Source organism: Pan troglodytes, chromosome 20 (assembly GCF_028858775.2).
Source record: "Pan troglodytes isolate AG18354 chromosome 20, NHGRI_mPanTro3-v2.0_pri, whole genome shotgun sequence".
Taxonomy (NCBI): Eukaryota; Metazoa; Chordata; class Mammalia; order Primates; family Hominidae; genus Pan; species Pan troglodytes.
Window position 1 is genome coordinate 37315466 of NC_072418.2, and position 23073 is coordinate 37338538.

The following is a 23073-nucleotide window of genomic DNA, read 5'->3' on the forward strand; positions in this document are numbered from 1 at the left end:
CCCAGACTGGAGTGCAGTGGCACAATCTCAGCTCACTGCAACCTCCACCTCCGAGGTTCAAGTGATTCTCCTGCCTCACCCTCCCAAGTAGCTGGGATTACAGGCACGTGCCACCACGCCCAGCTCATTTTTTTGTATTTTTGGTAGAGATGTGGTTTCCTGATGTTGGCCAGGCTGGTCTCAAACTCCTGACCTCAAGTGATCCACCTGCCTTGGCCTCCGAAAGTGCTGGGATTGTAGATGTGAGCCACTGCGTCCAGCCTACTTGCTTAATTTTTAAACATTCTAAAGATTGTTTGTTTGTTTTTTGAGATAGGGTCCTGCTCTGTCTCCCAGACTGGAATGCAGTGGTGTGATCATGGCTCACTGCAGCCTCTACCTCCTGAGCTCAGGCCATCCTCCCAATTAGCTGAGATCACAAGCAAGCACCACCAGCTAGTTTTGTAGGGATGGGGTTTCGCCATGTTGCCAAGGTTGGTCTGGAACTCCTGGGCTCAAGTGATCCACCCACCTTGGCCTCCCAAAGTGCTGGGATTATAGGCATGAGCCACAGTGCCCGGCCTATTCTGGAATTTTTAGTTAAATCAGGAACACATGAAAAAGAAGCATAAATATTGAAATTAGCATTATTCATGAAGAATGAGAACTAATAAGGAACTTAAATTAGGCACAGGCAAAATGTAAATTAAATATACAAAAGTCAATAGTTCTGGCCAGGCACGATGGCTCATGCCTGTAATCCCAGCACTTTGGGAGGCCAAGGCAGGCGGATCGCCTGAGGTCAGGGGTTCGAGACCAGCCTGGCCAACCAACATGGTGAAACCCCATCTCTACTAAAAATACAAAAATTAGCCGGGCATGGTGGCGTGCACCTGTAATCCCAGCTACTCAGGAGGCTGAGGTGGGAGAACCCGGGAGGCAGAGGTTGCAGTGAGCCGAGATCACGCTACTGCACTCCAGCTTGGGCGACAGAGCGAGACTCCATCTTAAAAAAAAAAAAAATTAATAGTCCTAAAGCCTAATCCATTGATTATGTAATGAGGAGAAAAGATGATTACAGTAATGCAAAATAGAAATTGTATACAAAATATATAATAAGAAATAAGTTGGTCATACTAAGAAATATGACCAACTTCTATGATAAATAATGTAAGACAGGGACATAAAAGTTGCATGTAATGGAAAAAACATATCTTATTCCTAGATAGAAGAACAAGAACAGTACCAGCACTTAGGGAGGCAAAGCCAGGATGATCACTTGAGCCCACAAGTTTGAGACCAGCCTGGGCAACGTAGTGAAACTTCATCTCTACCAAAAAATTTTAAAAATAAGCAGAGTATGATGGTGGACACCTGTGGTCCTAGCTACTCAAGAGGCTGAGACAGGAGGATCACTTGAGCCCAGGAGGCCGAGGCTGTAGTGAGCCCTAACTGCACTACCTCACTCCAGCCTGGGCGACAGAACCAAGACCCTGTCCCCCCTCCAAAAAAAAGATGTTGGGAAGACTTTACTCCTCATAGTTACCAAATTTATTGTAAATTAATTAAAAATCAATGCAAATAGAATAGTAGGAGAACTTAGTAAAACAGATTATCTTTAAAATAAACATGGAAGTGTGGCTGGTCATATTTGAAAAATAAAAGTAATGGGTTTACTGACATGATAATAAAATGTAGCAATGCAGGAAAAAAGAAAGAGATGAATAGAAAGCAATAGGCAGGCAGAAACAGATCCGAGTATAAATAAGAATTTATCCTGGGTGCAGTGGTTCATGCCTGAAACCCTAACATTTTGCGAGTTCAAGATGGAAGCCAGGGATTTGAGACTAGCCTGGGCAACATACCAGGACCCTGTCTCTAAAAAAATTAAAAATTAGCTGGGCGTGATGTGTGCGCCTATCAGCTTGAGAGGCTGAAGCTAGAGGATTGCTTGAGCCCAGGAGGTCAAGGTGGCAGCAAGCTGTGATTGCGGCCCTGCACACTAGCCTAGGCAACAGAGCAAGAATTCATCTTAAAAGAATTTAGTAGATGATAAAGGTATTATTTTAAATTAGTGGAGAGAAGGCTGTCTGTTCCAATTAATAATGTTGCCTGATCATTTGGAGAAAGTCACTCTAGATTCTTTCCCTCATACTGAGCACCAAAAAATATATAAATTTTAAATAGATTAAAATGTTAAAAATTTTGAAGTATGTGTTTATTAAAAGAAAGAGGTGTATTTACATAAAGTTATGACAAATGACAAGTCCTAAGAGTTTGCATTTAAGTTTTATCAACTAAAATTGCTGAATTTCACAAAATTTAAATTCATAGAATTTTCTTTTAAGTGTGATAAGATTGTGAAGATAGCTCAAGGGAGTGTGTCTATAATATGCAGAAATCACTTCTGGATTTATTCCTAATAATGTATCCAGTATCACAGTATCACCTGTATTTCCCTGTTTATAACAAAACTGGCATCATGATGATTAGTAGGCCTTAATAGTGAAAAGGCTTTTTAAGTACACAAAAAATGTTTCTGTACTTGCTCCGATTGCCCCATTGCTTGTACTTCTGTAGTACTTGTGAGCCATAGGATCTTTTCTCAAAAGCCTTGATAAAGAAGTTTTATAAACTTATAAGATGATTTAATGTAGTACCATAAAATTAACTGTAGCAGTAGGCTTTTTCAGGAAGACACATGAAATAAAAAAAATTAGCAAGGTGTGGTAGCACACATCTATAGTCCTAGCTACTCAAGAGGCTGAGGCAGGAAGATCATTGGGTCCCAGGAGTTAGAAGTTGCAGCGAGCTGTGATTGCGCCACTGCACTCCAGCCAGAGCGACAGAACAAGACCCTATCCTGTCCCTAAAAAACAAAAACAAAACAATATGTGTTTTATAAGTGATTATAAAATTTTTTTTCATAGGTCAAAACTTATATAAACCATGATTTCCCATTATAATCCAGTGGAAAAATTGTAATGCTTCTATTAGTGGTAACTTAATTTTGAAATGTTAAGTAGATTGTGCCTGTGTCGGTTTCTGGGTTTTGATAAATGATCATTTATTTGGCTAACTTTGCCATTAATGGCTGAAATGGTATTGCACATTTGTAATTGCATACTTTAGATAATCATAAATTGGGGAAATATTACTAATAAATTATCCCTGAATCATCTAGGTACATAATAATGCATTGTCAGCACTCACCAGTTGTTTGACACCTGCAAATATTCACAGATGGACAGTAACATTTGCAACATATTTGGGGGATTTTTTTTACATGAAATGAGCATTTTTTTTTTAAGCAAAACATTATATTTTGGAATAATTATGAGATGTGAGTGCCTAAGCAGAGATGTACAGCAAACATTATCAGGACAGAAAGCATGATGGGAGCACCCGATGTTACATTCTTCAGTTCATGCTGTGACCAGGCGACCTCATAAAAGGAAAAATATAATGTATAAGTACAAACCCCATTTTTTGTTTTGGCTCTTTTATTTTTGTATTTTTTGAGACAGAGTCTAGCTTTGTCACCCAGGCTGGATGCAGTGGACCGATCTCGGCTCACTACAACCTCTGCCTCCCAGGCTCAAGCAATCCACCCACTTCAGCCCCCTGAGTAGCTGAGGTTACAGGCATGTGCCACCACACCTGGCTAATTTTTGTATTTTTTTTGTAGAGACAGGCTTTCGCCATGTTGTTCAGGCTGGTCTCGAACTCCTGAGCTCAAGTGATCTGCCCACCTCAGCCTCCCAAATTGCTGGGATTATAGGTGTGAGCAACCGCGCCCAGCCAAACCCCATATTAAGCAAAAACTTGCCAAGAGTTCTTTTAAAAGGCAAGGAATGAGTATGGCTACTGTGTAATTATCTGAAGGGTTTTTTTTGTTTGTTTTTTGGTTTTGTTTGTTTGTTTTTTTGCTGGCCTTTTAGTTTTTATGTTTAATTACCCAAGCCCCTAAAGCATTAAAGAACTTCACCTAACTTTGTAGTTCTTTTACTTTACTTTACTTTATTTATTTATTTATTTATGAGACAGGGCCTTGCTCTGTCACCTAGGCTAGAGTGCAGTGGCACAATCTCGGCTCACTGCAGCCTCTGCCTCCCGGGTTCAAGCTATCCCATCTCAGCCTCCTGACTAGCTGGGAACACAGGCACGCGCCACCACGCCTGGCTAATTTTTGTATTTTCAGTAGAGACAGGGTTTCGCCATGTTGCCTAGGCTGGTCTTGAAATCGTGGGCTCAAGCGATCCTCCTGCTTCAGCCTCCCAAAGGACTAGGATTACAGACATATGCCACTGCGCCTGGCCCTTTACTTTCTTATAATAGAAATTTAATGGAGTTAATACCTGTAGATAGATGTAAAGGTATTGTTTTAGTCATCTACAGAAAGTACTAAGAAAGATTAAAACAAGTCACCATAGTCTTATGGTTGTCATTGGCGAAAGCCTGTGTTTGACCTGACTACAACATGACCTTTGATAATTCTAGGGAATCTCGTACCTGGCAGCAATTTTTTTTTTTTGGATGTAAACTCTTCCGCTAAGTAGAAATAACAGATAAAATTGTGAGGGGGAGGGAGTTGTTTTGAAGCTGTTGAAGTTTTTTTTAAATTATTATTATTTTTTATTTTTAACCTAATGACAAGCCCACTAAGGATACCATTCTTAATATCTGGTCTGATAAGTGGATTAATTCAAATTCGTGCTAAGGGTTTGAATTGGTAGAAATAAAACTCTGGACAATTTTTTTTAGGGTCTAGATTATTTTGAAATCCCCAATAGGGTAGTTTCTTATCTTTTGGTTACATTTTAGGTCGCTCAAGCCCTCAGTTAGACCCTTTGAGAAAAAGCCCAACCATGGAACAAGCAGTGCAGACCGCCTCAGCCCACGTACCTGCTCCAGCAGCTGTTGGGAGAAGGAGTCCTGTATCAACCAGGCCTTTGCCATCTGCCAGCCAAAAGGCAGGAGAGAATCAGGAGCACAGGCGAGGTAGAACTTTAGCTGTTTACTGTTCCTTAATTGACTGATCAATGTTTTCCACTCACTTTATTTTCATTAGAAGGATTTACTTCATGTGAATGATCCCAGAAAATTAAACTGAATATGATAGAATGTTTGGTCTTTCAAATTTGACTCAAAGTGGTGGTGGTGTGGGTATAGTTTTTTGGACATTGCACAGGCTTTGTTTTGGGTTTTTTGGTTTGTTTGTTTGCATTTCTAACTATGGAAGTTTTTGATGATGTGCCCTGAGTTGATTTGGCACTTTGCATGTCTTCTTCTGTAGCTGAAGTACACAAAGTTTCAAGGCCAGAAAATGAGCAACTCAGAAATGATAGCAAGAGACAAGTAGGTAAGTTCTTGGATCTAAAAGTCATATTCTATGCTTCTCAACAGGGAGAATATTTTAAATATATGATACATAATTACTATAAAAAAATGAAAGGCGGGGGTTGTGACTGTAAAGGAGGAGCACAGGGGAGTGTCACTGTGGTGACAGAACAGTCCTTTATCTTGATTGTGGTGGTGGTTTTGCAAATCTATATATGGTAGAACATCATAGAACTATGCATAAAGACATACCAAAAAATGAGTACATGTACAAACTGGTGACATCTGAGCAAGGTCTGTAGTTTAGTTAATTAGATTGTGCCTGTGTCGGTTTCTTGGTTTCGATAATGTACCATAATTATATAAGATGTGACTGTTGGAGTTTGGGAAGTTGGGTGATGGGCACAAGGGACGACTCTGAACTAGTTTTTCAATTTTTCTTTTCTATAATTACTTTAAAATAAAAAGATTTTTTAAAATTTTACTTTTCTGGGCCCGGCACGGTGGCTCACGCCTGTAATCCCAGCACTTTGGGAGGCCGGGGCGGGCGGATCACAAGGTCAGGAGCTCGAGACCAGCCTGGCTAACATGGTGAAACCCCGTCTCCACTAAAAATACAAAAAATTAGCCGGGCGCAGTGGCGGGCGCCTGTAGTCCCAGCTACTCAGGAGGCTGAGGCAGGAGAATGGCGTGAACTGGGGAGGTGGAGCTTGCAGTGAGCCGAGATTGCTCCACTGCCCTCCAGCCTAGGCGACAGAGCCAGACTGTCTCAAAAAAAAAAAAATTTTACTTTTCTGGAAAAAAATTCTACTTAGTGGTAGGCCTTTTTTTTTCTGAGATGGAGTTTCACTCTTGTTACCCAGGCTGTAGTGCAGTGGTGTGATCTCAGCTCACGGCAGCTCCGCCTCCCGGGTTCAAGTAATTCTCCTGCCTCAGCCTCCCTAGTAGCTGGGATTACAGCCGCGTGCCACCATACCCAGCTAATTTTTGTATTTTTAGTAGAAACGGCTTTGCCATGTTGGCCAGGCTGGCCTCAAACTCCTGACCTTATTTTCCACCCACCTCAGCCTCCCGAAGTATTGGGATTATAGGCGTGAGCCACCGCACCCAGTCAGGCAGTTATCTTTTAATATGTTCTTGAGTATTTCCTGCTAGAAGGATTTGTTCGTTTATATTTACATTTTCCTATGGCTTCTACTTTTGTGGTTTTTATGTTTTGTGTCAGTTTCAAGTTAGGATTATAAAATTGGTTTTCATTGTTTTCTATGCCTTTGGGAATGGAATTTTCTTCATGTTACAAGTTTGAAACGTTTCCTTATTAAAATTAAGCCCAGAGGCCAGGCACGGTGGCTCACACTTGTAATCTGAGCACTTTGGGACGCCGAGGCGGGCAGGTCACGAGGTCAGGAGTTTGAGACCAGCCTGGCCATACGGTGAAACCCTGTCTCTACTAAAAATAGAAAAATTAGCTGGGTGTGGTGGCACACGCCTGTAGTCCCAGCTGCTCGGGAGGCTGAGGCAGGAGAATCACTTGAACCCGGGAGGCGAGGTTGTAGTGAGCCAAGATCGCACCACTGCACTCCAGCCTGGGCAACAGAGCAAGAGTCTGTCAAAAAAAAAAAAAAAATTAAGCCCAGATCCTGTTTTTGAATCAGTTGTTTAAGAGCTGTAGTTTTCTTTTATGATTATTGATTTAATAAGGTTTTATATTTTCTTTATCTGTTTTGTAATATATAACATTCTAAAATCATTCATTTTATTAATATTTTCAAATTTATTAATGGAAAATAAATTATAATTTTACAACTCTTCTAAATTAAAAAGGGAATGTATAATCTACCTTATTTAGAAAATGATTGAAAAATGATCTTTCGCTTAATTTTATAAACCTAGATATGATATTTTTAGATGTATATGTACTCTTCTCCTCTACATTTATATATATATATATTTTTTTTTTTTTATATCCCCCCCCCCTTTTTTTTTTTTTTTTTTTTGAGACAGAGTCAACCTCTGTCACCCAGGCTGGAGTGCAGTGGCACGATCTCAGCTCACTGCAACCTCCACTGCCTGGGTTCGTGCCATTCTCCTGCCTCACCCTCCTGAGTAGCTGGGACTACATATGCCATGGAATACAGAATTTTGTTTAATTTGACTCATTATATTTTACCCTTTTTATTCAGAAAAAGAGAGAGCTCCCCTCCCAAAATAAAATAACTGCCATACTATCTTTCATTGCCCTTCAAAACTCATCCCACCAAAGAGGTTCCTTAACAGAACAGTGCATATTCTTCCAGATTTTTTTTGTAGATTTTACAGACACAGACATCTATACCCAAAACCTTTTTTTTTTTTTCTGGAGATAGAATCTCGCTGTGTCACCCAGGCTGGAGTGTAGTGGTGCGATCTCTGCTCACTGCTGCCTTTGCCTCCCGGGTTCAAGCCATTCTCCTGCCTCAGCCTCCTGGGTAGGTGGGATTACAGGCATACGCCACCATGCCTGGCTAATGTTTCTGTATTTTTAGTAGAGATGGGGTTTCACCTTGTTGGTCAGGCTGGTCTCGAGCTCCTGACCTCGTGATCCGCCCGCCCCGGCCTCCCAAAGTGCTGGGGTTACAGGCGTGAGCCACCGCGCCTGGCCCCAAAACATTTTTTTTAAGACAGAAGGATCATGGTGTAATTCTGGCTTGTGGCTGAGGCATTTTTAATAGTAGAGGTGAATGTTTCAAACATCCTACTTATCTAGACTTATGTCTGGATATGCTGCTGTGGGGTTTTGTGGTTTGTTTTCTCAAACCCAGGCAGTTTGCCAAACCTCAGCAAACAGCGCAAACCTATCTTGTTACCCTGTAGTCACTTCTCATCCTTGTCAGTATGTGTGGAGCATTTCACGCAATTGTGATCATTAAACTCATACTGGTTTCTGTTCTGCGTTTTTCAGTTAACATCAAATATTCTTCCTCTGTTTTTTTCTTGTTAGTCATTTTTCTTGTGTTGGATATTTGGGTTCCCACGTTTGTCACTATAAATTATGCTGCTTTGTATTGCTTTATCATGTCTCTTATGATTGGCTGAAATTTTACTGTTTTATAGAGGAGAGAGAATGTGTAGATACAGGAAGGCTTGAATAATATAGAGCCATCTGGAGAGACACAGTAAAGATGGAGTAGGAAGTGTTTTGAGTCAGTAAGGATTGGTGCTTGTCTGTTTTTTATCTGTGATGTGGAAATAACACCTATTTTCTTGCAATTTGTGCCGATTAGTGTTTGTTTTTCTTACTATAAATCTTGGTTCCTGTTATTCTTTCCATAAAAGGCTTTCTACATTTTGAGAACCCACTGTGTGTCTGGCACTTCAGTTTGCCGGTGTTGGGGATATAGCAGTAAGGAAAACAAAGCCCCTGCCCTCAAGGAGCATACATTAATTTAGTGCAGAAGCCTCCACACTTGCCTGGCTGTATACTCTGTCAGTAACACATGTGAGTGTGGACTCCATAAATACAAATGTTTAGAAATTTTGTGTGAGCTATTCTCAGTCTACATATTAAATATTAGTGAAACTTAATTTTTTATTTTGTATAAAAAATACAAATACAATAAAATATATAGAGAGACCTGTAAGCATTTCTGTTATTGACTGTTGAATCTAAAGAGCACAATAGCAACATCTGTGCTAAACCAGCTATTACATATTGAATGTCCTTTGTATATATTCTTTATTATCATAGCTCCAGGTGCTCCTTCAGCTCCAAGGAGAGGGCGTGGGGGTCATCGGGGTGGCAGGGGAAGATTTGGTATTCGGCGAGATGGGCCAATGAAATTTGAGAAAGACTTTGACTTTGAAAGTGCAAATGCACAATTCAACAAGGAAGAGATTGACAGAGAGTTTCATAATAAACTTAAATTAAAAGGTAAGCTTTGATTTTTCTTTTCAGAAAATAATCTTATTTGATCTGTGAATTACGGATGTTTCTCAGATTAGGTGTTTTTATGTAATTCAGATTAGCTGTCTTGACTTTTATGATATGTGCTTCTGTTTGTCCTTAGAAGATAAACTTGAGAAACAGGAGAAGCCTGTAAATGGTGAAGATAAAGGAGACTCAGGAGTTGATACCCAAAACAGTGAAGGAAATGCCGATGAAGAAGATCCACTTGGACCTAATTGCTATTATGACAAAACTAAGTCCTTCTTTGATAATATTTCTTGTGATGACAATAGGTACAGTTTTTAAGCTGTTCTTTTGCTCTTATGATATTGATTGAAGTGTAAAATGGTTTCATGTAAATTCACGAGGTTTAATGAATACTACCATAATTGTTTTGTTTTGAGACAGTCTTACTCTGTTACTCAGGCTGGAGAGCAGCAGTGCAGTCACAGCTCACTGTAGTCTCAAGCTCCTGAGCTCAAGCAATCCTCCCATCTCAGCCTCAGTAGAGGGGACTACAGTTGCACACCACCCCACCCGGCTAATTTTTTTCATTTTTTTGTAGAGATGGGGGTCTCGCTATGTTGCCCAGGCTAATCGTGAACTCCTGGCCTCAAGATCAGCCTCCCAAAGTACTAGGATTACAGGCGTGAGCCACCACACCTGGCCATAATTGATTTTTTAATGTTTTATTTGCTAAAAGAAAATATATACTAAAGTTCTAAATTATTCATTCAAAAGAAGAAATAACCATATACTTTTGTTTAAGGATATATTCATATTTGAATATTAGCAATTAAAACAAGCATTTAGGTAATGTCTAAGTAGGACCTTTTTTTCACCCCTCTATGTTACAGTTCAAATGAAGCCAGAACCGAAGTGCTAATCTACTTTGAAGTTTGCTGATACCATAAAACTGCCAGATTGTAGTAAATGTGGGTCCAGAAAATTGGCAAATTATTGAGAGGTTAATTAAAGGACCCAGTGTGAGGAACTAACAGTTCTAGAGGTTCTCCTGCCCAATCCAAATTGTCCTTGTCCTTGTCCTGGCTGAAGTTTGGTGCCCTCTGGTGGCAGTTGTTTGCTTCAATATAAACATGGATGGACATAATTCTGAGTCCCACGATTGGCTGGATGACAGCAGCAATAATTCAGATACTTCTTGGGTTAATTGGTATCGGGTCCATAGATTGGGCCAGGAACATAATGGGGACCTAAGGGCCCACCTTCCATCTCCTAGCTTCCCAAGACAAGGCCTCCCTGTCTGACTTTACCTTCTTTTCCCTTGGGGCTGAGTGGAAAGCGAAGTCAATTACCAATCTCATTATATCTGAATTTCCATGATTTTGGAGCTGTTACTATGTTTATCAGGTGTATTTGCAAGAAACTAATGTCAGTCATGTGTTCACATGAAGTTTAACAGAATATTACAGGAACATATTGAACTCATATGCCATGAACAACTCGTGATAACTTAGATGCTTTTTTTTTTTTTTGAGATGGAGTTTCGCTGTTGTCACCCAGACTGTAGTGCAGTGGCTCGATCTTGACTCACTGCAACCTCCACCTCCCAGGTTCAGGTGATTCTCCTGCCTCAACCCCCCCAAGTAGCTGGGATTACAGGCACCTGCCACCACGCCCAGCTATTTTTTGTATTTTTGGTAGAGAACGAGTTTCACCATTTTGGCCAGGCTGGTCTCGAACTCCTGACTTCAGGCGATCCGCCCCCTCGGCCTCCCAAAGTGCTGGGATTACAGGCGTGAGCCATCACGCCTAGCCAAGATGCTTATTTCTAATTAGCTTTAGTAATTACTTAGGCTTAATTTGGGAGTAGCACTGCATATTTTGGCTGAGGGATATTCTTTTAAACCTGATATGCTGAAGATTATTTGCTTTTATAATAGAGAACGGAGACCAACCTGGGCTGAAGAAAGAAGATTAAATGCTGAAACATTTGGAATCCCACTTCGTCCAAACCGTGGCCGTGGGGGATACAGAGGCAGAGGAGGTCTTGGTTTCCGTGGTGGCAGAGGGCGTGGTGGTGGCAGAGGTGGTACCTTCACTGCCCCTCGAGGATTTCGCGGTGGATTCAGAGGAGGTCGTGGGGGCCGGGAGTTTGCAGATTTTGAATATAGGGTAAGTGTTATTGTTAATAAATTCTTTGGGGTTGACATGCATTTTACAAGACTCAAAACATTTTTACTTGTTTTTGTTTTGGGTGAATTGTTTTGAGGACATTAGAATAACTTCCATTTTGACTTTTCAGTAGAGGATATACGTGATTCAGATGTGTATATAAAGACATTATACAAAAAAAGACAGTATAGTATCACCTTTATTTCATGTTAACAGAATATACTTTTAACACCTAAGGAGTCTATCTAGGAAGCACATACTCCCAGAATGGAAGGGCAAGCTTTAACATTTAATAGCAGTTAACATTTATATAGTATTTACCAAGTACCAGACATTGTTTTAAATATTTTTTTACATATTAACTTATTTAAACTGCACATCAACTCTGTGAGGTAGGTTCTATTATTATCCCCATTTTACAAGTGAGGAAATGGGTATAGAGATATTAAGTAACTTGCGAAAGGTCACATAGCTAGTAAGTGATGGTGCTGGGTGTTGAGCCCAGCAAGTTGTTTCCTGAGTCTCTACTCTTAATTTGGTTTTGTTGAAAATTCACTACATTTTCCCTGGTTTTCTCCTTTCACCATGAAATTGAAAATGTTTCGATATATTGGCCTTCAGGAGCTACTGCTAGAGAATTCTGTAACTCTGTATAGTAGCCTTATGTGTATAATGTAGCTTTTGACAGGTGTCTGTAAATTAAGTCAGCATAGTAACTATCTCAGTTAACAGTAAACTATCTTAGTTTATTGATTTTAGAAGTAGTGGAGAGGAAGGGCTATAACAGAAAGGACCAAAATCTTGTGAAGAGTTCCACTTGTAATAGCAACAGGCAGCTGGAAACAGAAAGACCTGTTAGCAGGAGTTCCATTGCCTAGTACTTAAAACTGGCCATTGTTGAGATCTCTCTGGAAAGAGATCAGTATTAGTGGCTTTTGGACCTGCTCTATTAATTTTAATGCTTTTGATATTGTGCCATCACAGCCAAGACTGCCAAAAATTATACTCAAGTCACCAGCTTATGCCATCCAGCCATTGGTGGCCTTATGTAGTTGCGGGACTTCTGACTTGCAAAATCACCTTCCCAGCTAGGAGAATCTGTCTTAGGAACTCCAGAATAGCCCTCGCTTATCACTGTTACTGCTCTTAAGTTTGCCAGTGACACCTTGCTTACAGAATTCAGCAGTAGTATTTTCACAAATATTTTATTTGCCATTAACTCCTCTGCAATATTTGACACTGACCAACCACCCAATTTGGGGTCTTTCTTCCTAGTCTTTAAAATACTCTTCTAGGTTTTCAATTTATACTCTTCCTAATTTTTTAATACTCTTCATTCTTTTTTTGGGGGGGTGGAGGGTGTCAGGGTCTTGCTGTGTCACCCAGACTGGAGTGCAATGGCATGATCATAAGTCACTGCAGCCTCAACCTCCCAGGCTCAGGCAGTCCTCCCACCTCAGCCTCCTATGTAGCTGGGACTACAGGCATGCACCACCATGCCCAGCTAATTTTTAATTTTTTTTGTAGACACAGGTTCCCACTCTCACTATGTTGTCCAGGCTGGTCTTGAACTCCTGGGCTTAAGCAATCCTCTCACCTCAGCTTCCCAAAGTGCTGGGTTTATAGGTGTGCCATGGTGCTTGTTCCATCCTCCCTTTTGTAAGCCTGTCCTGGACCCTATGTGTTTCTGCACCGCATCTCTATCTGCACTGTTTGCTGTCAGCTTAACCTTCCTCAGACTGATCTCATCATCTTCCTTCTCTCCTGTCATCTCAGCTCTGCCTCCTCCCAGTGTTCCATGTTGGCTCATGGTATACTGCCCAGGCACTAGAGGTATCCATGATTGTGGCCTGTTGCCATTTATTCCTTTGAGATGTCCCTGTCAACTACCATGGTAACCCACCAGTTGGGCTTCAGACCTTCGTCTCTCTTTACCCCACTTTAAGGCAGATCAGCTACATTTTGAACAACCTGTGACAACTCCTTGTTGAAGACCACATTGAGTCAGCTTGGTCTGAGAAAAAGTACATTTAAATTAGACTTGGATCCAGATGAGAATAATAGCAATAGTTACTAGTATGACCTTTCAGACCCTTGGTTTTGACATTTGTGAATAAAGAGTTGCACCATTTATTCTGAAATAACACCTTTTAAAGATCATTAAACTTTCAGAGTTGGAAAACAACTGAGAGGTCTGACCTGGTTAAAACATAAACCTCTTCTGCAGTATCTCTTATAGGGGCTGGGAGCTTACTCTTCCCAAGGGCATCCATCCCACCCCAGGGATGTTCTAACTGTTACAATCTCAGCTGGGCGTGGTGGCTCACACCTATAATCCCAGCACTTTGGGAGGCCGAGGTGGGCGGATCACCTGAGGTCAGGAGTTCGAGACCAGCCTGGCTAACGTGGTGAAACCCCGTCTCTACCAAAAATATAAAAAAAATTAGCCGGGCGTGGTGGCACACGCCTGTAATCCCAGCTACTCGGGAGGCTGAGGCAGGAGAATCGTTGAACCTGGGAGGCAGAGGTTGCAGTGAGCCGAGATCACGCCACTGCACTCCAGCCTGGGCGACAGAGCAAGACTCCGTCTCAAAAAAAGGAAAAAACAAACCTTCCATGCAGTAACTGTGTGTGCTCCATGTGTTTACTAATACAAACATTTTTTTGACACCATGTCACACCGTTTATCATTTTGAGCCTTTTGTAAAACTCCTATCACATATATTGCAGAATTGAAAATGCATTGTCATAGTTACCTCCATGCATCTTTGTCTACGCTCCTGTATCCTTGACAGATAGTCCAGCCTCTGCTTAGGTGTTTCCAGGAGTGATGGACTCAGCGAACCCTCAGGCATGGCCCAGTGTTTAGGAGGCTCAGTTGTGACATTGCAGTCCCTGCTCTTCTTAATTGTGTGAGGATCCCACTTGATATATTTGGCCTCATTCCTCATTACCCTTTAACCTGTCTGATTCAAGCAAGCTGCCTCATGGTTATCTCACATACACATTGTGCTTGATTCCAACTCCATCCCCATTCATTTACCAAATATACAGAATTCTTCAGATATGCCAGGCACTATGTTGAGCATTGGTGCTGACCGATGTAGGCCCAGCCCTTTTGATGTTTACATTTTGGTGGGAGACAGACATAGCTAAAAGTCAGGTCCCCCCTTTCACTTATCCTTTACAGCCTTGCCCAAGTTTTGCTCTGTCTTCTCTTCCTTCCTACACTGATTTCCTCCTCTTCTGACCTGTGGCTATCTGCTTTCTTTGGCACACATTTTAAATACACTCACATTCCCTATTTTTTGTATTTAGTTTTGTTCTGCATCACCAGCTAGATGAGAGCCTCTTGGCTTTAGTGAATATGTATTCTACTTTTCTTTCCACCACAACACTCAGCTCAACATGGAGCCATAGTGGGCTTGAAGTAATTGCTTATCATGTTGATTAGGAATTTGCCACTCCAGCCTTCAGTGAGGCCAAAGGTCTGTCAATGTAGCTAGCCTTTGATTGTTCATTCCAGAGTTGAAAAATCCTTTCATCTGCCACTAGAGCCCCGAACCCAGCAGCCCTACACCTCCTAAATCATAAAATCATTTCACCTGGCACCTTTAAAGGTAGAAAATGGTGAGTGATCACTGTCACATAAAGGAGATTTACCACTGAAGATTAAACTTGTATCTGAAACATCTAACACTTCCTCCCAGAGATGGACATGGATGACATTTCTGCAGCCTTCATGAAATGCATTGGCTTTATTTTTTGTGCTATATTAGCATGAGTCATTGTGGTTTGGGGGTAAGCATAAATGAGCTTGGTTGTTTAATGAAAACATGGGTAAAGATAAAATCATAAAGTTTTAGAATCCTTAAAAGAATCAGCCAAACTAGAATCTCTACGCTACCACACTCACATTAGATGATAAGGAAACTAAGGACCCCAAGAAGTTAATTGTCATGATTGAGGTACAAGCTAACAAATCCAAAACTCACTCTCTTGACTTGTGGCCTGATTTTCCTTAAGGGTAATATTGTAAATATAGGCCAGTGCAATGGTGTACACATGTAATACCAGCATTTTGGGAGGCCAGGGCAGGATTGCTTAAGCCCAGGAATTCAAGGACAGCATGGGCAACATAAGGAGTCCGTATCTCTATAAAAAAGTTTAAAAATTAACTGGAGTGGTGGCACATGCCTGTAGTCCCAGCTACTCAGGAGGCTAAGGCGGGAGGATCACTTGAACCTGGGAGGTCAAGGCTGCAGTGAGCCATGATCGCACCACTGCACTCCAACCTGGGTGACAGAGCGAGGCCTGTCTCAAAAAAAAAAAAAGAAAAGAAAGAAATATAACCTTATGGTAAGTTTGGTTGTATGGTGTTTCCCCCCTCCCACCGCCCATTCTTTTTTGAGGTGAGAATGGAAATCAGGACTAGCAATAATAATGTAACCAGCTCCTGTTTTATATGCTGCTGTCAGGGAGGTTAAGCCACCATGGTGGGTGATAAAAATCACATCTGTGTTTCCTCAGATGGGGTCCAAAGACAACAAGTTGTCTGAATGACTCAGCATAATGCTCTCTCTCCTCTCCCCCTTTCATTTTCTCCTTTCTCCCTCTCCTGTCCCCGTCTCTTTCTCTTTTTTTTTTTTTTTTACCTTTCAGAAAACCACAGCTTTTGGACCCTAAAAGGTCTGGATTGATCGTACTGCTTTCTGAAAGGTAAAAAAAAAACAAATACTTTGGGACGTGTGAAGGTTGGCTTTGTGGGGGACAGCAGGTTCATCTTGTAGCTCATTGCTGTCAACTTATGCCATACCATATGTATTTCAGTTTAATAACGGGGTGCAAATGTTTTGGTGTCGTATACACAGATGAAGTTAAGTCTCACCTAGGAAATGTCTGTTTCTAACAGCTGGGGTGAGAATCAGCAGTGAAAACCAGGTATATGGTAGCAGCTGGTCTAGAGGAAAATAAAAGCCCTTGGCTCCAGCCCTTTGTACAGGCCTTTAGTTTAGGGTCAGTCTTGCTGGAAATCTTGAGATTTTTATTGCTTCCTCACTGGTTACTTTTTAAAAATTCCCCAGTCAGCTTTCCACTTTTCAGAGCTTATTTCAGATTTAAGAGTTATCCTTGTAAAATTGATTTTTAAATCATTGCTTCCTCCTGGCATGAAATTTTGGAGAGAAATGTTATACTGACTGGGTATTTTATTGCTTAGTAAAGACATCAAAGACTTGGGGATTTTATGAAACTTGTTTCAAAGTGTGTTGACAGTTGTATTTGATGAGTTTGACTATTGAGTTGAGGGTTTAAGTCCTATCACTGCTTTTAAAAAATTATTAGGGAGAACAACCAAAGATGAGGAAGTACGCCTGTATTTTGGGGTGGGGTTCACCACTGCATTAACCTCCACTGACTGGAAGATGCAGTCAACAATGAGGTACTACTGAGTATGGAAGTTATAAAAAGAGTTTCGTGGAAATGAGTGAGACAGGTTTTTCTATGAAAGTAAAAGTGGGGGAGTATATTTAAAGATAATTTAAAATAAACTTGAGCAAAGTAAAAAGAAATAATACACCAATAATTTGGAACATGAGCTAAATTTTTTTTTCTTTTTTAGAAAGACAACAAAGTTGCTGCATAGTCTACAAACAAGTCTCTGAAAATAGGTGAATTTCTAGCTCTTCATGGTCCTGAACATTGATTTCAGTCTTTGCAAAGAATGAAGAAGTGAATTCGCTGTACATTTGTCACCAGCACTGGGTTTTTGTTTTTTGTTTGTTTTCCCGCTTAATTTCAAAGATAAAATGCAGTTACTTTTGGGGGTGGAAGGCTCATCTTAAAACATGAGCATTAAATATATTTGGAATAGCAGAAGGTTAAGTAATTTCTTATGTATAGTTAAACTAAAGCAGTACTTCAGTGGAACTTAACAAGTATTTTTTCATCACTGAAAGGTTTTTTTTTTTAATCACTAAATTGTATTTGGCAATTGCAAGTTGCCTGCAGATAGGGCCGTGATACTGTGTTTTGAGCCACAGAAGGTTTGTGTGTGTGTGTGTGTGTGTGTGTGTGTGTGTGTGTGTGTGTGTGTGTGTGTGTATCTTTTTCCTCCTTTCTTTTGGGGAATCCTGTAATATGAGGTAGCTTATTTCGTCAATTAATTAGGGTGCTGGATGGTAGAGAATTTTGTCAGTCAACTATGTACACACAGTAAATACTGTTTCTTAGGCAAAGGTAACTTTTTTATATAGTTGTAAAATTCCATTATATTCCATTGCCAAAGAAACATTAAGAACTTTGTATAGCTGTATAAAAAGCAACTAATTTTTTAAAGAATAAACATTTTAAAGTCAGCAAACATACTGTGTCCTTGCAGAAGTTGATGTGCTGAGCAGCAGCCTTATGGGTGGGTCTTTTTTTCTTAGTTTTCCAGGCTTAACATTTTTGATTTTGTTTTTTAATGTTTGGAACATAAATGAAGATTTGATACATTATTTCATTATCTAAAAAGGATTAATCATGCTCATTGTAAGAACTTCATTTTGTAGCAAATGGCATATCACAGGATCTGTCCAGATAATCGATATTTTCAGTATACAAATGTAAATAATCACAGATGAGAATGTACTTAGCTGTATTTTCAAATAAGTAATCTTCCCCCCCTTTTGTAAGACTTTAAAACTAGGCATCAATGAACCTGTTTTTCCTATTATGCCTGGAATTTAGTCATGATACCTTGACTCATTCCATCATATTTCAAGAGGATTCAGAGTGCTAGAAATTATTTTGGTAGCCTGTAACACACGGCAACACTGGTCCTTGGGCCTATGACCCACAGATGACTCAGTATAGAGTTCATTGCTAATTATAAATCACTAGTGAATCTTTTTGATATTTTAAGCTCTAGTGGGAAAAATCTGGCCACTTTTGTGTTTTTATGAAGGCCGTGGAATAAAAGGATCCAAAGATTTAAATATTTTTATCTAATATTTTGATTGTTTTATTAACTTTCTCCTTAAAACATTCAGTAGTGATAAAGATATAGAAACTGCACTGTAGGAGAATTGGAATATTTAAGGCTGGTTGACATTTTTTATTTTAATTTTATATCTTTTGTATAGCTCTACAAGGCAGTGTTTTGTAATTTGGTTTCATTATGAAGATCCAGTACTTGGCAGCCGTAGTTGAGACAATATTGTTGAGTGCTGTTTGCTTGCATGTTAACCACAAAGCCTTTTAGAGGACCCACAAATCATGATATTGAACACAGTTCTGAGGCGTTCAGAGCATCAGAGCAAGTACCATGGCAACACATGTGTAGACTGTTGGAGATGTCCCGGGCCAATTTCAAGAAAGAAAACTGTAAATACTAGTTCTACTTGCTCTGAAATTATGAGTTTATGCGTTTTCCCAGCCCTCCGTCCGAATCACTGACTGGGGCGTTTTGTGCCCCAGCAATAATTGGCAGCATGGCATACCTGCAGTACACCTTACAATATTAAAGCAAAGTTTTTATTCTAAAACAGAATAAAACTGTTCAATAAAAAATGCTCGTCAAAGTTCTTTCTCTTTAAATAGTAACATTCTGTTTCAGTAGGAACATAATGAAAGGCATCTTTTAAATGGAAGAGCGGAATTATAATGTTTGTATTCCCTGTAATAACTATAAATCAGTTACTTTATTTCTAAGATTGAGTTATTGTTGCAGATGTTTAGGGAAAGCTAAAAGCCCCTTTCTTCCCCTCCTGTGTGTAAATAAAATACTTCTGAGATCAGATCCGTGACATGAGGAGATTAAGCCACCCAGACACAGGCCAAGCTGGAAACAGCAGCCAGAACACACTCCCTGTGGGCAGACGCATGAAGAAGATGCAGAATCTGTCTATTAAAACAGTTCGCTCCAAAAGCTGGGCTTCATGTGATGGTAGGGCAGGAGGTCAGGAACAGTAGTGCAGCACAGTGGCTCTCGGTGGGGTTGACCTGCCATCCTAGGAACACAGTCATCTGTTGCTTAATAATAGCGACATGTTCTTATTTTTAAATAGCAATGAGGTCTCACTTCGTTGCCCAGGCTGGTCTCTAACTCCTGGGCTCAAATGATCCTCCCATCTTGGCCTCCCAAAGTGCTAGATTACAGACATGAGCCACGAGGCCCGGCCATGACACATTCTGAGAAATGTGTTAAGCAATGTCATCATTGTGTGAACATCAGAGAGTGTACTACACAAACGAAGATGGTATGGCCTACTCCACACCTAGGCTATATGGTGTAGCCTGTTGCTCCTCGCTACAAACCTGTACAGCATGTTACTGTACTGAATACTGTAGGCAGTCATAACACAGTGGTATTTCTGTATTTAAAACATATCTAAACAGAAAAAGTATAGTAAAAATACGGTGTCATAATCTTTGGGACCACCATTGTATACCCAGTCCATCGTTGACCAAAACATCATTAAGTGGTGCGTGAGTACTGAGGAATGTGAGGGGATGTGTTTTGGTTGTCACAATCACTGGGGATCACCACTGGTATTTAAAAGTAAGGGCCCGGATGGTAAATGTCCTATGCTGTGCCACACAATCAGTTGTCCAACCCAAAGTGCAGTAGTGCCCCTCTACTCTGAGAAACACTGGCTAAAGTCCCTCCACATGGAAAGACAGTAAGTGGGAAATTATTTCCTGCCAACTTGAAAAAAAAAATTTACTACTTAGGAAATTGTCCGCTTGGGAATATTAATAATAAAGGGAACTTACTTCCTGTAGCACATCAGCATTGTGGAAACATTACCACATAGGAGTTAGGGCTTCATCCTGTTCTCTGTCAGTGCTTCACAAATCTCTGATCAGAATCTACCAAGGAGCATTTTTAAGTACAGATTCCCAGGCCCAGAGAGTGATTCTGAAGTTCCCTAGTACAGCAGAACCCAACCTTTTTGGCACCAGGGACTGGTTTCACCAAAGACAGTTTTTCCACAGATGAGCAGGGGGTATGGTTTTGGGGTGATTCAAGTATATTTATTGTGCACTTTATTTCTATTATTACATTGTAATATATAATGAAATAATTACACAATTCACCATCATGTAGAATCAATGGGAGGCCTGAGCTTGTTTTCCTGCAACTAGATGGTCCCATCTGGGGGTGATGGGAGACAGTGACAGATCATCGGGCATGATCAGTGAGTGCGCAACCGAGGTCCCTTGCATGCAGAGCTCACGATAGGGTTCCCAACCCTATGAGAATCTAATGCTGCTGCTGATGTGACAGGAGGTGGAGCTCGGATGGTAATGCTTACTCGTCAGCCCGCCTCTCACCCGCTGTGCAGGCTGGTTCCTAACAGACCACGGACCACGACCGGTCTGCTGCCCAGCGATCAGGGACCCCTTCTCTAGTAGGTCCTAGGAATCTTACTGATCCCACAGGTAGTTGTGATTAGCTAGGTTTGGGAAGATGACTGTACAACACCAAAGCTGGTTCCTGCTTTGGGGGTGTTGATATATTTTCCACAGTAGGATTATCTTAGCATTTTTCCCATCCTTCCAAACCCAGTATATCCAGATTGTGACTGGGGCATGAAGAGAGGGATGGGACTAAGTGGAAAGGAGGGAACAGTTTTGCAGGATGGAATCAGGGGAAATGGGGAGGTTGAGACTCGAGTTTCCTCCAGAGTTTGGGTGCTTTGAGTACTGAGTTTTATTTCGTTTTTATTCCTGGTATAGGGTTTGTGTTCCTTCTGTCTCTTAATTTTGCATGCCAGTTGTCCCTGCCTCTGTGGGTTCTCTGCCCATCAGAGAAGCCGCTCCTTCTGCAGGGCCCCACTGTCCACAGCATGGCTGAGAAGCAACTTCTTTTCCTGAGAAGGGTTACTTAGGCCATCCAATCACATCTGGATTCAGTGTGTTGCAGGATCCCCCTGCCCTGTTAGTTCAGAGATTAAGCTGTTTTACATAGTAAAGGTGGGGAGAGTGTCATGGTATAAAGTAATCCAGGTGAATGGTCTCTTCCTGTAGGAGTGCAGGTGTCACCAATTTGCTTTAGTTTACCTGTCCCGACTGGTTTTGGGGTTTTTTTGAGATGGAGTCTCACTCTATCACCCAAGCTGGAGTGCAGTGGCACGATCTTAGCTCACTGCAACCTCTGCCTCCCAGGTTCAAGTGATTCTCTCCCCTCAGCCCCCCGAGTAGCTGGGATTACAGGCATGTGCCCCCACACCCAACTAATTTTTGTACTTTTAGTAGAGATGGGATTTCACCATGTTGGCCAGGCTGGTCTCGAACTCCTCACCTCAGGTGATCCACCTGCCTCGGCCTCCTGAAGTGCTGGGATTGCAGGTGTGAGCCACTGTGCCTGGCCTGTTCTGACTCTTTTTAAAAGATAGCAAGTATTAGGCTGGGTGTGGTGACTCACGCCTGTAATCCCAGCACTTTAGGAGGCTGAGGCGGGTGGATCACGAGGTCAAGAGATCGAGACCATCCTGACCAACATGGCGAAACCCCATCTCTACTAAAAATACAAAAAATTAGCCTGGTGTGGTGGCAGGCACCTGTAATCCCAGCTACTTGGGAGGCTGAGGCAGGAGAATTGCTTGAACCTGGGAGGCGGAGGTTGCAGTGAGCTGAGATTGTGCCACTGCACTCCAGCCTGGGCAAAAAGAGCGAAACTCCATCTCAAAAAAAAAAAAAAAAAAACCACATATTATTAGTAAAATTGAAATCAAACTTAGGGAAGTATCATAGTACCATTAATCTGTCAATCTGAAGATGCTAAAAGGAGATTTGCTTAGCAGGCTGCCTTGGCTTCTCCAAGATGGGGAGACAGACAACTTCTTGGAAGCAGTGTCCTCCAAACAGAAATTGGTCAAGGAAGGGAAGTGGGAGAGAGAGCTTTGACTAGCAGAGGCTTGGAAGCCAGCCAGCCAGCAGCCAACAGTGCATGTGTGCATTGGGAAGCTAGTGGTCCAGGGACCAGGCACTGCTCCTGTGGGATCCATCCCAGCCCTCTAAGGAGCGGTGCAAAGGTTCTTATCCTATTTATCGGAGCCAGTGTCCAGAAAAGGAAGCTTGTGGTTTGAGACATTCTGTAAATCTGGTTCCAAGAGTACGAGGTAGGACTCTGAATCCGATGTGGTTTCTGTTCTCGGTGATGGTGCAGAGCTGTGAGCCAGTGGTAGGGTGTCCTTTAAATTCCAGCTCAGTACACTAGTTAATGAACTTGGCTGACTGATAAAAATGTTTTCAGGTTTAGCTCATGAACATATCAACATAGACCTAAATATAATTCCAGTTCGTCATGAATGTTGATTTTTTGAGGAAATGCTTTAAAATGTACTGATGCCCATGTTGTGGTTGTAAGGAAACAAAGCAGCTCTGTGAGGCCAAAGCATATTTCAGATCAATAGTAAGGCTTTCTTAGAAAGAATGACTCATAGTCACTCAGAGTTGAGTCGCACAGAAACAACTGAGAGCAGACAGCAAGGAACAGCAGGGCCCACAAGGTCCAGCCTTTCCCTCCAGGCTGAAGGGTTAGGGAAGATCGCCAACCTTAAAGAGGGTGTGAGAGGCCTGGGCTCAGGTGAGATTGTACTGAATTCCAGTAAACAGTGTACAGTCATTCCAGGACAGAGGACAGGAACATGTTTACTAGGTGTCTGGAGTGCACCTCTATAATCCTCATACACACTAATCCAGAT

The 23073-nt window shown here is 41.3% G+C and overlaps 1 protein-coding gene across 4 annotated transcripts in view; it reads left to right on the plus strand.

Moving 5' to 3' along the window:
- LSM14A (LSM14A mRNA processing body assembly factor) overlaps positions 1-17741 on the plus strand; it is a 59786-nt gene extending 42045 nt beyond the window's left edge. The window contains exons 5-11 of one of the 4 annotated variants that reach the window (XM_003316259.7): positions 4804-4980; positions 5276-5341; positions 9047-9229; positions 9366-9537; positions 11149-11380; positions 16043-16099; positions 17001-17741. In XM_003316259.7, the coding sequence (XP_003316307.1) occupies positions 4804-4980; positions 5276-5341; positions 9047-9229; positions 9366-9537; positions 11149-11380; positions 16043-16066 (854 nt within the window). In that variant the 3' untranslated portion in view covers positions 16067-16099; positions 17001-17741. The remainder of the gene's footprint in view (positions 1-4803; positions 4981-5275; positions 5342-9046; positions 9230-9365; positions 9538-11148; positions 11381-16042; positions 16100-17000) is intronic. The other 3 variants (XM_001154782.7, XM_054673276.2, XM_054673275.2) reach the window with 3 other exon arrangements.
- The last annotated feature ends 5332 nt before the right edge of the window (positions 17742-23073 follow it).